Source organism: Crinia signifera, chromosome 7 (genome assembly GCF_055691185.1).
Source record: "Crinia signifera chromosome 7, ASM5569118v1, whole genome shotgun sequence".
NCBI classification, from domain to species: Eukaryota; Metazoa; Chordata; class Amphibia; order Anura; family Myobatrachidae; genus Crinia; species Crinia signifera.
In genome coordinates, this window is record NC_139223.1 from 161,393,122 (window position 1) to 161,408,369 (window position 15,248).

General features: G+C 47.9%; 1 protein-coding gene across 3 annotated transcripts in view; it reads right to left on the reverse strand.

Moving 5' to 3' along the window:
* The window catches only part of NBEAL1 (neurobeachin like 1), a 150,480-nt gene that overhangs the window by 42,249 nt on the left and 92,983 nt on the right, over positions 1 to 15,248 (reverse strand). For all 3 annotated transcript variants that reach the window (XM_083154142.1, XM_083154140.1, XM_083154141.1), the window contains 5 exons: positions 4,609 to 5,187; positions 3,670 to 3,845; positions 3,362 to 3,512; positions 2,416 to 2,544; positions 1,206 to 1,511 (listed from right to left, as the gene is read on the reverse strand). In XM_083154142.1, the coding sequence (XP_083010268.1) occupies positions 1,206 to 1,511; positions 2,416 to 2,544; positions 3,362 to 3,512; positions 3,670 to 3,845; positions 4,609 to 5,187 (1,341 nt within the window). The remainder of the gene's footprint in view (positions 1 to 1,205; positions 1,512 to 2,415; positions 2,545 to 3,361; positions 3,513 to 3,669; positions 3,846 to 4,608; positions 5,188 to 15,248) is intronic.

Here is a 15,248-nt window from a genome sequence, read left to right on the forward strand (position 1 = left end):
AACGCTATCCCTGCCACAGATCTAGTGTACAGGGAACGCTATCACAGCCACAGATCCAGCGTACAAGGAACGCTATCCCAGCCACAGATCCAGTGTACAAGGAACGCTATCACAGCCACAGATCTAGCGTACAAGGAACGCTATCACACCACAGACCTAGTGTACGAGGAACGCTATCACAGCCACAGATCTAGTGTACGAGGAACGCTATCCCAGCCACAGATCCAGTGTACGAGGAACGCTATCACAGCCACAGATCTAGAGGAACGCTATCCCAGCCACAGATTCAGTGTACGAGGAACGCTATCACAGCCACAGATCTAGTGTACGAGGAACGCTATCACAGCCACAGATCTAGTGTACAAGGAATGCTATCACAGCCACAGATCTAGCGTACGAGGAACGCTATCACACCACAGACCTAGTGTACGAGGAACGCTATCACAGCCACAGATCTAGCGTACAAGGAACGCTATCACACCACAGACCTAGTGTACGAGGAACGCTATCACAGCCACAGATCCAGTGTACAAGGAACGTTATCCCAGCCACAGATCTAGTGTACAAGGAACGCTATCCCAGCCACAGATCCAGCGTACAAGGAACGCTATCCCAGCCACAGATCTAGTGTACGAGGAACACTATCACAGCCACAGATCTAGAGGAACGCTATCACAGCCACAGATCCAGTGTACGAGGAACGCTATCACAGCCACAGATCCAGCGTACAAGGGACGCTATCACAGCCACAGATCTAGAGGAACGCTATACCAGCCACAGATCCAGTGTACAAGGAACGCTATCACAGCCACAGATCCAGCGTACAAGGAACGCTATCACAGCCACAGATCCAGTGTACAAGGAACGCTATCACAGCCACAGATCCAGTGTACAAGGAACGCTATCACAGCCACAGATCTAGAGGAACGCTATCACAGCCACAGATCCAGTGTACAAGGAACGCTATCACAGCCACAGATCTAGAGGAACGCTATCACAGCCACAGATCTAGAGGAACGCTATCACAGCCACAGATCTAGAGGAACGCTATCACAGCCACAGATCTAGAGGAACGCTATCACAGCCACAGATCCAGTGTACGAGGAACGCTATCACAGCCACAGATCTAGAGGAACGCTATCACAGCCACAGATCTAGAGGAACGCTATCACAGGGGTGACTGGGTGGCGCTACGGAACACTTACATATTTATCTATGAAGATTCTCCACTCATCAGAGTTGCAGTATTCCTGGAAGTCCTCAAACAGTGACGGGTTCCCATTAGTGATGGGAAGGGACGGCAGGTGGAGATTCATGAAGAGCAGCTGGTAGATTTTGGACACCAGGGTCCTCACAATGGGGACGAGGAAGGAGTAGGTTTCAGATTTGTCCCGTATGGACTTGCTGAGGATCCCTTCCAGCTTCCCCAGCAGGAAACACGCCTCCTCCTGGTTCTCAATCACTTTCGTCTGCAACAGAGTGTTCAGCTTGGCGGTGGCCATGGCGCACACCTGCGGGAAGACAAGCGCCACAGTTACGCTGCGCACAGGTGAGTTCTCCATGTGAATCCACCCCACTGCAGACCCACTTGTGACCATTCCTAAAGGATTTAGTCTGAATGCATTGCAGCGTCAGCAAGCGTCACCTGCATGATCATCAGCTCAGGGGACGGCAACGCTCAGCAAGTTATTATAATGACTGATGTGTCCGGGGTGTGACTGCTCCACAGGAACATACAGGTTGCAAAGACAAAGGATATGGAGGGCCCTGCTCGTTACACAGAGTCACTCCAGGGGAGAATAGGAAGGTGATGCCCCTAGAACCGCTCATTTATCTCGTACATTCTGTAAAATGATAGGTAGTATCCGACTGGTTACTATGTGAAACACAATGCAGTCATTAGTCATGTACTGTATGAAGATACAGATCTCCAGGGGTGCATCAAGAGGAGGTGATCCAGGTGCAGTCTACATCAAGGCCCCCTCCACTCTAGCCAACAGGGCTGTAGACTCTGGGCACTAGGAGGCCTGGCGCTGTCACTAGTGTGAATGCACAAGTGTGCAGTACAAATGGCGTGGCGAGCAAGCACAAAATGTGCGTTATATCCCCAGTAGATTATGCAGCACTGGTGTGTGGTGGGTCTGTGTCTGTTGCACACACTGCGCCCATTATATACACTCTGCTGCATTTAACAGTTCTTTTTCCAACTTTACTTCTTTATAAACTCTCATATTTCTAACTTGCAAACTGAGACTGCCATCCCAAACGACAATCCTTACCCACTAACATGTGGAGAGAAGTCTGCAAATAATGACACCCGATATTGTGTTCTTATGACTATCGTCCATTCAGTACGCCCTAATTCCAGCCCACCAAAGTATTACAGCAGATATAGCTGCACAGCATTCCACAAACCTGTAGATTATCCTGAGCGATGTAGCCAAGCAGCAGCCGGAACTCTACTTGGGACAGGGCGGCTGACTCTAGTCCCGCTGGGTACCATACGGACAGACTGTCCATGAGGGTTACTATCTCCTCCAGCAGCTGCAGAATAAATCACAATGACCCGATTGCATTCCATGTGATATACCGCAGGACATTACCCCCCAGAGTGCCCTGTGTCAGAAAGAGAAATGCCATACCCCCTTCCGCCAATAAGGTGTGCCCTCATGGGGGCGGGGCATGGAAAAACTATTCCCAGACAAAGCCGCTGCTGTGATTCCCCTCCCCACATAAATAATAATGTTCCAATATACTGCTACACCAGGACCAAACGCGTAACTTGTTACATTGCAGTCATGCACACTACTCAGTGAGCTATTTGATCCTGTGTAAAAAAATATAAGATTTCTGAGTTTGTAAAAAAAATAATGAGCATTGCATTTGAGCAGATCTATGTAGTGTGCAGCCACACAGTCAATCCCCTGCAGCTACACACTACATAGATCTGCTCAGCTGCAATGCTGCCCATTTTTTCAAAAAGTATAAGGTGAGCTTCAATTGCTTAGAATTCTCACTTCGTATAGAGTCAGATAACTTAATGAATAGAGTGTCTGACTGCAATGCTACAAGCTATGGGCTGAAATCCTGGAGAGATCAGGACTTTGAAATGGTAACTGAACAGCAGAGAGCTCTCAAATTAGGTTTGTGAATGTTATATAGATATTAGTGGGAGAAGGGGACAGGTGGTCAGGAGATGCCGGGCTTCAAAGAGGAGGGAAGCTAGAAGTGATAGTAAGTGCCACCAACAGCGCTATGTGCAAGACTCCCTCCCCCCACCCCTGTCACTGTCTGATTACCCACAATGCAGCACTGCATTTCCATCTCACCGATAATATGCATGCTATAATATATTGCTGACCTTCTCCGTCCACAGCCCGGGCTTGTTCTTGCCCTCGGCTTGCAGGAAGTCCTGTACAATCTGCAGCAGTCTGTTGGCATTCTCCGCATTGACCTGAGACTTCGGCTCTCTGTTCTCAGTTACAGCCCATTCCGGCATCTTCTCCAGCAAACTGCACAAAACACGTAACGGAAATGAGCGCAAACATCACGGCTGTGGTAGAACAATCATGGAAGTCATGAGGAGGGACCAGAGAATGTCCGACAGCAGGAATAAATGATCAGGGAGGGAATTACAGGAGGATTGGGGCGGTGGCGGAATTCACGTACTTGAGCTTAATTTCATCTGACGGCCGCAGCAGCTCCTGAGACTTCCCCAGGTTGGTCAGTGCCGAGAACACCTGTCCTCTCTCTATCCAGGTAGCGGGATCGGATCTGTCCAGGCCCTTCCATATGAGACACAGCAGGATGTCCGTCAGCAACTGCACCAGCTCCTCCTCGCACTCCTGCAATGAGATAGGTACATTTATGCAAATCACACACATGTCCAATTTGGGGTCAGACGTATTATTCTTAGATAAAAACAAACCCAAAATCCAAGTGATCTGGAATTTGCTTAGACCATGAAATGCACCCAATATCGCACATCCAATTGATGTTATGATTACAAGCAGCGGAGGCTCCAGAGGGGGGGCTGCAGAATAGTTTAAAATTTAAATAGAGGAGGAACACCAACTGCCAGCGAGTCAGTTTGGAATGACAGCTGGTGGCAGCAGGTGTGGCTCCCCTATTTGAATTTTGAACTGCCCCCCCTCTTCCTGGTTACAAGTACATACCCTAACGAATCTTCTGTTTAATTGGGGCATCAGGAGTCTTAATTATAAGCAGTGCCAGTAAATGATTCCTGGAGGGAAACTGGTGGCAGGGTTCTGGGAACCAATTACTCTGTAGCCAGAGTTCACAACCCGATTTCTGCCCAAAGATGGGATGAACTAGAGATAAAGGATGCCTAAATGTGATCGGTACCTGCAAATATGTCAGTGTAGATGAGCGTAGTGTGACTACTGCCAATCTGTCTGCCAGCCCAACCGCCAATCTGGCTGCCAGCCCAACCGCCAATCTGGCTGCCAGCCCAACCGCCAATCTACCAGTTATTTCAGTAAATTACTAATGGTGATTCGCTGATATGCAAATGAAACCAATATATTCCTGTTACAGGATGCTAGACTGTAACTGCCCAAAGCAAGCATAGATCACACACGGACTCACCTCTTTGGTTTCAAAGTTTACACTGAGAGAGAGGTCGTCCCCGAATAGTATATTATTTCCATTAGCCGGCACTTTCTCCATGTTAAAGGACTTGGAGGACTCTATTGGCGATGGGGTGCTGCTTAAGCTTCCGGGTGTGAGGTTCTCGCCATCACCCAACTCAAAAGGAGATAGTTCCAAAGTGAGATGTGAGTGGTCGCTCGGCCACATGTCCGGGTCTTCCACCTTAAGCTGAGCCTCACTAAAAGAGGGATCATCTTCATCCAGCAGCGTAGACGTTGACTGTGTGCTTGAGTTTAGAGCATTGATGTCCTCAGGACACCAGCTGGTACATGTGTTATTATTTGAGGTGACATTATCGGCTTTATCCATAACCGTCCTTCCGGAATATTCCCTCTGCAGTTCCTGATTCCTGCTACTCTTGTCCTCTTGTGTAACATTCTCTGTACAATTCACTTTGTAGCTGGTCTTAAATTCAGCATTTTCCTTCAAGAAAAACCTGGCAAAGGTGTCCTGCCAGGCGACCTGCTGGGCAATCTGGGCAGCTGCGTCTGCCTGGCACTGGAGGAGATGCAGGACCTGCACAGAGGGAGAGTGCAGTGCAATGTATCAGTACAAGCGGACACGTCCTAGGAAGTACCATCATTATATCCGCATTCCTGCACGTTGCCGCTAAGGCCAAGACGACAGAGATGTCCAAGGAAAGAAACTATTATTTTACCAGGGAATATCTGAGGCATATCATACATAAAGAGAGTCAGTACCCAGGCTTAGTTTTTTGTTGTATATGACTGAATTGGTGACAGTGAGAAGACATAGTTACATAGTAGGTAAGGCTGAAAAAAGACTTGCGTCCATCTAGTTCAACCTAGGATGTTTATAAAAGATTGACAGATAATATTTCTCATATGTACCCATGGATGTTTTTAACCAATAAGTGCTTGTCCAACCTTATTTTGAACGTATTTAATGTGTCTGCCGACACCACCTCTCCAGGAAGAGAGTTCCAAAGTTTGACTGCTCTGACTGTAAAGAAATTTTTTCTTCTAGCTGAACAAAATCTTTGTTCTTCTAATCTATACTCATGCCCTCGCGTCCTAGACTCCTTTCTAGTAGAAAAAAAGGGTGTTTGACAGTTCCTTATATTGGCCCCTGATGTATTTGTACTTGTTGATCATGTCCCCCCTTAAGCGTCTCTTTTCTAATGTTAATAGTCCCAAATTGCTTAATCTCTCCTCGTAGCTTAAATTCTCCATTCCCCTAATAAGCTTTGTTGCTTGTCTCTGGATTTTTTCTAATTCAATGATGTCCTTTTTATAGTGCGGGGCCCAGAATTGTACACCGTATTCGAGGTGCGGTCTCACCAATGCTTTATACAGTGGCATGATTACCCTCGAGTCCCTAGATTCCATGCCCCTTTTAATGCATGCTAAAATTGTGTTGGCCTTTTTTGTTGCTACATTACATTGGGCACTACACCCCAGTTTGTTGTCTATTTGGACTCCAAGATCCTTTTCTAGTATTGAAATACCCAATTCCTCTCAGCTAAGGTTATAACTAGCACACTGGTTGTGTCTCCCAAGGTGCATAACTTTACATTTATCCACGTTGAACTTCATCTTCCACTTTTTAGCCCATTCCTCTAGTTTTGCAATCCTTTCGAAGTGTGGTGACATCTTCTGATGTTTTAATAACTTTGCTTAGTTTTGTATCGTCTGCAAAGATGGATACATTGCTGAGTAACCCCATCCCAATATCGTTAATAAAAATGTTAAATAAAATGGGCACTAAAACCGAACCCTGTGGCACTCCACTTAGTACTGGTATTGTATGTGATACGGCACTATTCACCACCACTCTTTGTTTTCTATTACATAGCCAGTTCCCTACCCATCTGCAGATATTTTCACCCAATCCTAGGTCCTCCATTTTGTTTATCAACCTCTTGTGTGGAACAGTATCAAATGCTTTAGCGAAATCTAGGAAAATCACATCTACAGCATTTCCATTATCGAGGTTTTTACTAACCTCCTCATAGAACCCTAGTAGATTAGTTTGGCATGAACGATTTTTCATGAACCCATGCTGGTTAGTACTGAGAAGACAGCGATGGTCTAGATATTCCTGGATACTATCCCTTAAAAATCCTTCAAAGAGTTTACCCACAATTGATGTTAAACTCACTGGTCTGTAATTAGCAGGATCCTCCTTTTTGCCTTTTTTGAATATCGGCACTACCTCTGCTATTCTCCAATCTTTTGGTACTTTACCTGACGAAAGTGAAGGTACTTATGTAGTATCTGGGCTGCCGATTTTTTGATTGTATGCCTTAAGTTAAGGCATACAATCAGATGCGATGCGATGCGATATCGCATCGCATCGCATGCGACCATCGGATGCGATGATCCGATTTTTCCATAGGAATCAATGTTAAAATGGACTGAGTCCATTTTAACATGGAATTCAATGGGAAAAAGGGGTCCTTTTCATACCCCTACTATCCAAGTGGGCATGGAGTTGGATATAAACCTGTGGCGAGCGTAGCGAGCCACCGAGCCCGAAGCGTGGCGAGCGAAGCGAGCCCCGCGAGGGGCCGGTATTCTGTGTCCCCTCGCGGGGCTCGCTACGCTCGCCACGCTTCGGGCTCGGTGGCTCGCTACGCTCGCCACAGGTTTATATCCAACTCCATGCCCACTTGGATAGTAGGGGTATGAAAAGGACCCCTTTTTCCCATTGAATTCCATGTTAAAATGGACTCAGTCCATTTTAACATTGATTCCTATGGAAAAATCGGGTCATCGCATCGCATCGCATCGATGGTCGCATGCGATGCGATGCGATGTGCCCGATTCGACCCGATTTAGAAATCGGCAGCCCAGATACTACATAAGTACCAAAGTGAATTGCTAAAGATATAATGTAGGGGGGTAGCTAGTTCCTCCCTTAATTCCATTAGTACCCTCGGATTAATTCCATCTGGCCCCGGTGATTTATTTGTTTTGATTTTGCTGAGCTTCAGTTTTATTTCCTTGGGCATGATATCAACAATGAGATCTGGCTTATTTGTTGTAGATGTACTTTCCACAGTCTTCTCTCCTTTAGTAAATACTGATGAGAAGAACTCATTTAACAGTTTTGCTTTTTCCTTATCTTCTGTAACACTATTTCCACTGATATCAGTTAGTGGGCCTATGTTTTCCTTAATTATACGCTTACTATTTATGTATTTAAAAAACTTCTTGGGGTTGGTTTTGCTTTCAGTGGCTATGCACTCTTCATATAATTTTTTTGCTGCTTTAATTACCCCTTTGCAAGTTTTGTTAGCTTCTTTGTATTTGGCGAACGCTTCTTCATTTGAGTTATTTTTATAGGGCAGTATTCAATGGAGATATTCTCCGTGCACGGCGAGCATGTTTTTTTGCTCGCCGTGCACTCTCCGTGTTCCGGAGGGCTCGCTGCCACTCCTGCTCCCCCTATTCAACGTGTTAAAGACTCGCCGCCACTCGCGGCGAGTCTTAACCCCTGCAGCGGACGAGCGTCCGCGGCAGGGAGCTGTCAGGGAGCCGGGGGACGTAGCAGCCAAGAGAGATTAAAGTCTCTCTTGGCTGCTGCAGGGGATATGGGGAGGGGAGCAGGGCTCCCCTGGACCCAGGCAGCACAGGCTGCCCCCCCTATAGCCAGCGGGGGACCCAGTATTCACTGTACCCGAACGTGCTTCGGGTGCAGTGAATATATGAATATCTAATGAGCGGCTCGAGCGCTCCGGCCCCCTGCTGGCTGCACTGTGTAAAAAAAAAAAAAAAAAAAAAAATGTAAAAAAATATTTTTTTTAAAATTAAATATATATTCATGTGCTATAGGCACATGAATAAAAATAACATGGCCCTTCACAGAAAAAAAAAACTGATTTTTTGACACCAAAATTAAAAAAAACACCCTTTTGGTTTAAAAGTTCACATTCCTGCTCTCCATCAAAAGATGGAGAATTTCTACACGGAGAGAGACGGCGAAAATTACTTAAAAAGACGGCGAATATTTCACATTGAATAGGGTTGCTCGCTTTTGGAGAGCAAAAGTCTCCATCCAAGGCGAGAAAAGCACAAACTCTCCATAAAACACGGCAAATTTTTCGCATTGAATACTGCCCATAGAATTCAAATGCTCTTGTTTTATTGTTGATAGCTGACCTTACATTTTTGTCCAACCATGGTGGCTTTTTTTATTGAATTTACCCTTGTTTACTTTAGGAATGTATTTGGTAGTTAATGAATCAAGAACCTTTTTTAGAGTATCCCACATTTCCTCTGCATTTTTTCCCTCCATGACCTTTTCCCACACTATTCCTTTTAGGGCTTCCCTGAATAATTCAAAGTTCGTGTCAGGCGCCGGGGGCACACTCTGGCAGTGAAGGGGTGCCCGGCCGCCCGGCCGCCCGACAGCGCAGCGTCTGGTTGCTCGGCAACCAGAGACGCTAGCCGTCTCCACGCCAGGACGCAACCCCCGGCAGAAGCCGTCGGGGTTGCTAGGCAACGTAGGACGCCTCTGACAGGCGCCGGAAACTCCTCTCCCTGCTCTGGCGTTGCTGGGCAGCGTGTGGGACGCTGTCCAGCGCGCGTTATCCCAGCAGGGATTAATTAGGCTACTGCCCATTGGTTACACTCCCTTTTTAAGGGGAGTCAGTTTAGCCAGACCCCGCCGGTGATAGCTTCCGCTCTGACGCTGTCATCTGCCCGATCCCCGCTTCTCCTGTTCCCGTGCCTGTCTGCTTGCTGCCTGGAGCCATCCTGATCCTGTCAGTCGTTCCTGGTACTGTAAGTTCCCCTTTCGGGGGTCTGGTTCCTTCCTCTTTTGCAAGTTGCCCGCCTGGGTATTATTTGGTTTATTAACCCTCCGCTTTGATTTCTGGAAGGCATCTCCAGCAGTTGCTGGGTGTTCAGTTACCCTCTCTGGGGTTTCCCAGTTTGGGGTATCTTCCTTGTTCTGTGTTAGTGCGTATCGTTTCGTCGTGTGCTTTGGTGTGGTGTATTTATCTTGTGTATGCGACGTGGTCGCAGTTTGTAGCGACTAGGTCGCTGGCGCCTTTAGCCGCGTTAGTTAGCTTCGGCAAGTTGCCTTTTTTCCTTAATTTCAGTTAGGGTCCCTCAGCTAGATTATCCTTTTGACTGTACCCTGAGGGGGTCCCCGGTTCTTTGTTCTTACCTAACTCCTGGCTGCACCGGAGCTAGGGCGGGCTTAACTCGCCCTCCCAAACGTGGCGGCTACAGGCGAAGCCTAGTTCTCGCAGGAACCGGTCACCCAACTCCGGGGGTCAACAGAGGTAGCGTAGGACTCTGCCGTGGCTGTCCTAAACAGCAGTCCCGGCTGCGGGTGCACACCCTAAACGTAACATTATCACCGGCCATAAAAAATATAGGGGTCAGTCAGATACTTGGGTGTCACCCTTAGAGGTTCTCTGGCCGTTGCTTGATATAGTCGGTATCCATGAATCCTACCAACCCAACCGCGCCTCAGGCATTTGCCAATCAGATCCAAGGCCTTACCCAAATGGTCCAGGACTTATCGCTACGTGTTAAATCTCAGGAAGACGCATCTCGGGGTTCACCTGTACCGCTACATGAACCTAAAATGAACCTTCCCGACCGATTTTCTGGGAACCGTAAGGATTTTTTTAATTTTCGCGAGAGTTGTAAACTTTACTTTCGGCTCAGGCCCCAGTCTTCCGGGTCGGAGCGACAACAAGTAGGGCTGGTAATATCATTACTCCAGGGAGACCCTCAGACATGGGCCTTTGGGCTCAAACCGGAAGATCCGGCACTCCGGTCGCTTGATGCCTTCTTTCGATCTCTCGGATTATTATATGATGATCCAGATAGAGAGGCCTCGGCCGAAAGCCACTTACGTGCTTTAAGGCAGGGAAGGAACCCTGCAGAAGCATATTGTACTGAGTTCCGTCGTTGGTTCAACGACTGTGGGTGGAATGACCCAGCTCTTCGGAGCCAGTTTCGGCAGGGATTATCAGACGCTATCAAAGATAGTTTAATCCAATACCCCGTACCTGAGACCCTCGATAAACTGATGGAACTATCCATAAAAATAGATCGACGTCTCAGGGAACGGAGGTCTGAGAGAGGTACGGTACTCCGGCCGACTTCAATTGGATACGCTCCACCCGAAGATGAGGAAGAGCCCATGCAATTGGGGGCTTTCCGTATATCCCAGGATGAGAGAGCGCGGAGGATGAGTTTAGGTCTTTGCCTTTATTGCGGTAATAAAGGTCATGTTCTACGTACTTGCCCGAATAAGTCGGGAAATGCTCGGACCAAGTGAACATTGAGGGGGTTCACCTTGGTCATCAACTCATTACCTCTCATAATGCGTTACTAGTACCGGCGGAGATACAGTTTGATGGAATTAAGACCCCAGTATCTGCCTTCATCGATAGTGGGGCTGCCGGGAATTTTTTAGATCTCATGTTTGCAAAAAAAAATAGGGATTCCCCAATTGAGTCTGGATAAAGTCCTTTTCATGCGGGGTCTGGATGGTAGTCCTCTCGCCAATGGGATGATATCTCACCAGACGCCGCCATTGCGTTTAAGTATTGGTATTTTTCATGTTGAAACCATTTCTTTTTACTTAACTTCTTGTTCCGCAGTACCGTTAGTTTTAGGCCACCCCTGGCTAAAGGTTCACAACCCTCAAATTGATTGGCCAGGTGGGGAGATCGCCCGTTGGGGCAATCAGTGTTCAGGTACTTGTTTAGTTCACCCTATGCTAGTGGCAGCCACGTCGCTAGGGGGAATTCCTGCCAGCTATTCAGACTTCGCCGATGTCTTCTCCAAAGGCAAGGCGGATGAACTCCCACCTCACCGTCCATATGATTGCGCTATAGAGTTGGTACCTGATGCGCAGTATCCTAAAGCCCGGCTCTATTCCCTTTCAGGGCCTGAAACTCGATCTATGGATGAGTATATTCAAGAAAATTTGGCCAAGGGTTTTATTAGACCCTCTAAATCCCCATTGAGTGCAGGGTTTTTTTTTGTGTCCAAAAAGGACGGCTCATTGAGACCCTGTATCGACTACAGGGCACTCAACAAAATCTCCATTAAAAACACTTACCCGTTACCCCTAATTTCAGTCTTGTTCGACCAGCTTCGCTCTGCTAAAATCTTCTCGAAGATTGATCTCCGCGGGGCATACAATCTAGTTCGAATTAAAGCTGGAGACGAATGGAAGACGGCCTTTAGTACCCAAACAGGGCATTATGAATACTTGGTCATGCCCTTCGGGTTGTCTAATGCGCCTGCAGTCTTCCAAGACTTTATCAATGATGTTCTCAGAGACTTTTTAGGGAAGTTTGCCGTGGTGTACTTGGATGACATCTTAATTTATTCCAGTTCCTTGAAAGAGCACCGTGTGCAAGTTCGGCAGGTTCTTCAAAAACTCAGGGAAAACCACCTCTTCGCTAAACCAGAGAAGTGTGAGTTTGAAGTTCCTGAAGTATCCTTTTTAGGATATGTGATTTCGGCGGATGGATTCCGCATGGAACCCAAAAAATTGCAAGCAGTTTTAGATTGGGTGCGACCTACTAATCTGAAGGCCATCCAGAGATTTCTAGGTTTCGCCAACTACTATAGGCGATTCATTCGTTCATTTTCCGATCTGGTCGCTCCCATAGTGGCTCTCACTAAAAAAGGTGTGGACCCCTCTGTTTGGCCTTTTCAGGCAGAGCAGGCATTTACTGCGCTTAAACGTGCCTTTGTCTCAGCTCCCGTATTAAGGCACCCGGATCCAGAGCTACCTTTCGTGGTAGAGGTAGATGCCTCAGAGGTGGGAGCAGGGGCTGTGTTATCCCAGAAACATCAGAACTCTTCGTTTCTCTTTCCATGTGCCTTTATGTCCCGGAAATTCTCGTCGGCCGAGGCCAACTACGATGTAGGCAACCGAGAATTGCTCGCCATTAAATGGGCCTTTGAAGAGTGGAGGCACTGGTTGGAGGGGGCCAATCACCAGATTTTGGTTATTACAGATCACAAAAATTTGCAATACCTCGAATCTGCCAAACGCCTGAATGCACGACAGGCCCGTTGGGCGCTATTCTTTACGCGTTTCAACTTTATTATTTCCTTTAGACCAGGCTCGAAGAATGTTCGGGCAGATGCCCTTTCACGGAGTTTCCTTCCTAAACAGGAAGTTAAAGAACCTCCCATATCGATTCTTCCAGGATCAATGATTCATTCCGGTCTTACACAGACTCTTAAGGAACTGCTTCTCCAGGTTCAGGATCAGGCTCCCAGCCAAAAGCCCACTGAATGTCTGTTTGTTCCACCATCCTTTAGAAGGGAAATTTTGACAGAATTTCATGAGAGCAAAATTGCAGGACATCCCGGAGTCAAGAAAACTTTAAAACTTCTTTCCCGAAGTGTTTGGTGGCCAGACATTGCTGCAGATACTAGAGAGTTTGTCCTTTCGTGTCCAGTCTGTGCGAGATATAAAACTCCCAGGACTGCACCAATTGGTCAATTGATTCCTTTGGCCACTCCATTGAGGCCATGGTCACATATCGCCATGGACTTTGTGGTTGAATTGCCTGTTTCATCTGGTCTCCAGGTAATTTGGGTCATTATAGACCGTTTCAGCAAAATGGCTCACTTTGTCCCCTTGCCACAGCTGCCGTCGGCAAAAGATTTGGCCAGGCTGTTCCTTCTCCATGTTTTCAGACTTCATGGCCTGCCCAAGGACATCGTGTCAGACCGAGGCCCTCAATTCGTGGCACGATTCTGGAGGAGTTTTTGTGCGGCTCTCAAAGTCAAATGCAGTCTGACCTCTGCTTATCATCCCGAGTCAAATGGTCAGACTGAGCGACTTAACCAGTCCTTAAAGCAGTATCTGCGGTGTTTTGTCTCAAAGACGCAGGATGATTGGTCAGAGTTCTTGCCCATTGCTGAGTTTGCATACAATAATGCATATCATACTTCCACCAAGATGTCCCCATTCTTTGCAGTTTATGGGTTTCATCCCAAAGCCAACGCTCTGGGGCCAGAAGGGCCAGTATCTTTATCTTCGTCCACTTCCCGATTGAGATTAATCTGGAAGGAGGTACATTTGGCTTTGAAAAGAACCGCGTTTCAGGTAAAGGTCTTTGCCGACCGCTCTAGACAACCTTGTAACTTCAAGGTGGGGGACAGGGTTTGGTTATCAACCCGTAATATTAAAATTCGCCAAACTTCAGCCAAATTTGGACCTAAATTCATAGGTCCATTTCTCGTGATCAAGAAAGTGAACCCTGTGGCTTTCCGTTTGCAAATTCCTAGATCCCTCAGGATCGCGAATACCTTCCACTCTTCTCTTTTGAAACCTGTAAAAGTTTCAAAGAAATTTCCGCGGAAGGTGTCCCAAGGAAAAGCTCCAGTGAAGGTACACGGGCAACCAGAATATCTGGTTGAAAAAATCCTGGATTCCAAATTTTCGCAGGGGTCTCTACGGTTTCTGGTTCATTGGAAAGGATATGGACCAGAGGAGAGATCCTGGGTCTCTGAGAAAAACTTACATGCCCCAAGGCTGAAGATGGAATTCTTTCGGAACTTCCCTGATAAACCTGGGGGTAAGGGGTGGTGCACCCCTCCTCGAGGGGGGGGTACTGTCAGGCGCCGGGGGCACACTCTGGCAGTGAAGGGGTGCCCGGCCGCCCGGCCGCCCGACAGCGCAGCGTCTGGTTGCTCGGCAACCAGAGACGCTAGCCGTCTCCACGCCAGGACGCAACCCCCGGCAGAAGCCGTCGGGGTTGCTAGGCAACGTAGGACGCCTCTGACAGGCGCCGGAAACTCCTCTCCCTGCTCTGGCGTTGCTGGGCAGCGTGTGGGACGCTGTCCAGCGCGCGTTATCCCAGCAGGGATTAATTAGGCTACTGCCCATTGGTTACACTCCCTTTTTAAGGGGAGTCAGTTTAGCCAGACCCCGCCGGTGATAGCTTCCGCTCTGACGCTGTCATCTGCCCGATCCCCGCTTCTCCTGTTCCCGTGCCTGTCTGCTTGCTGCCTGGAGCCATCCTGATCCTGTCAGTCGTTCCTGGTACTGTAAGTTCCCCTTTCGGGGGTCTGGTTCCTTCCTCTTTTGCAAGTTGCCCGCCTGGGTATTATTTGGTTTATTAACCCTCCGCTTTGATTTCTGGAAGGCATCTCCAGCAGTTGCTGGGTGTTCAGTTACCCTCTCTGGGGTTTCCCAGTTTGGGGTATCTTCCTTGTTCTGTGTTAGTGCGTATCGTTTCGTCGTGTGCTTTGGTGTGGTGTATTTATCTTGTGTATGCGACGTGGTCGCAGTTTGTAGCGACTAGGTCGCTGGCGCCTTTAGCCGCGTTAGTTAGCTTCGGCAAGTTGCCTTTTTTCCTTAATTTCAGTTAGGGTCCCTCAGCTAGATTATCCTTTTGACTGTACCCTGAGGGGGTCCCCGGTTCTTTGTTCTTACCTAACTCCTGGCTGCACCGGAGCTAGGGCGGGCTTAACTCGCCCTCCCAAACGTGGCGGCTACAGGCGAAGCCTAGTTCTCGCAGGAACCGGTCACCCAACTCCGGGGGTCAACAGAGGTAGCGTAGGACTCTGCCGTGGCTGTCCTAAACAGCAGTCCCGGCTGCGGGTGCACACCCT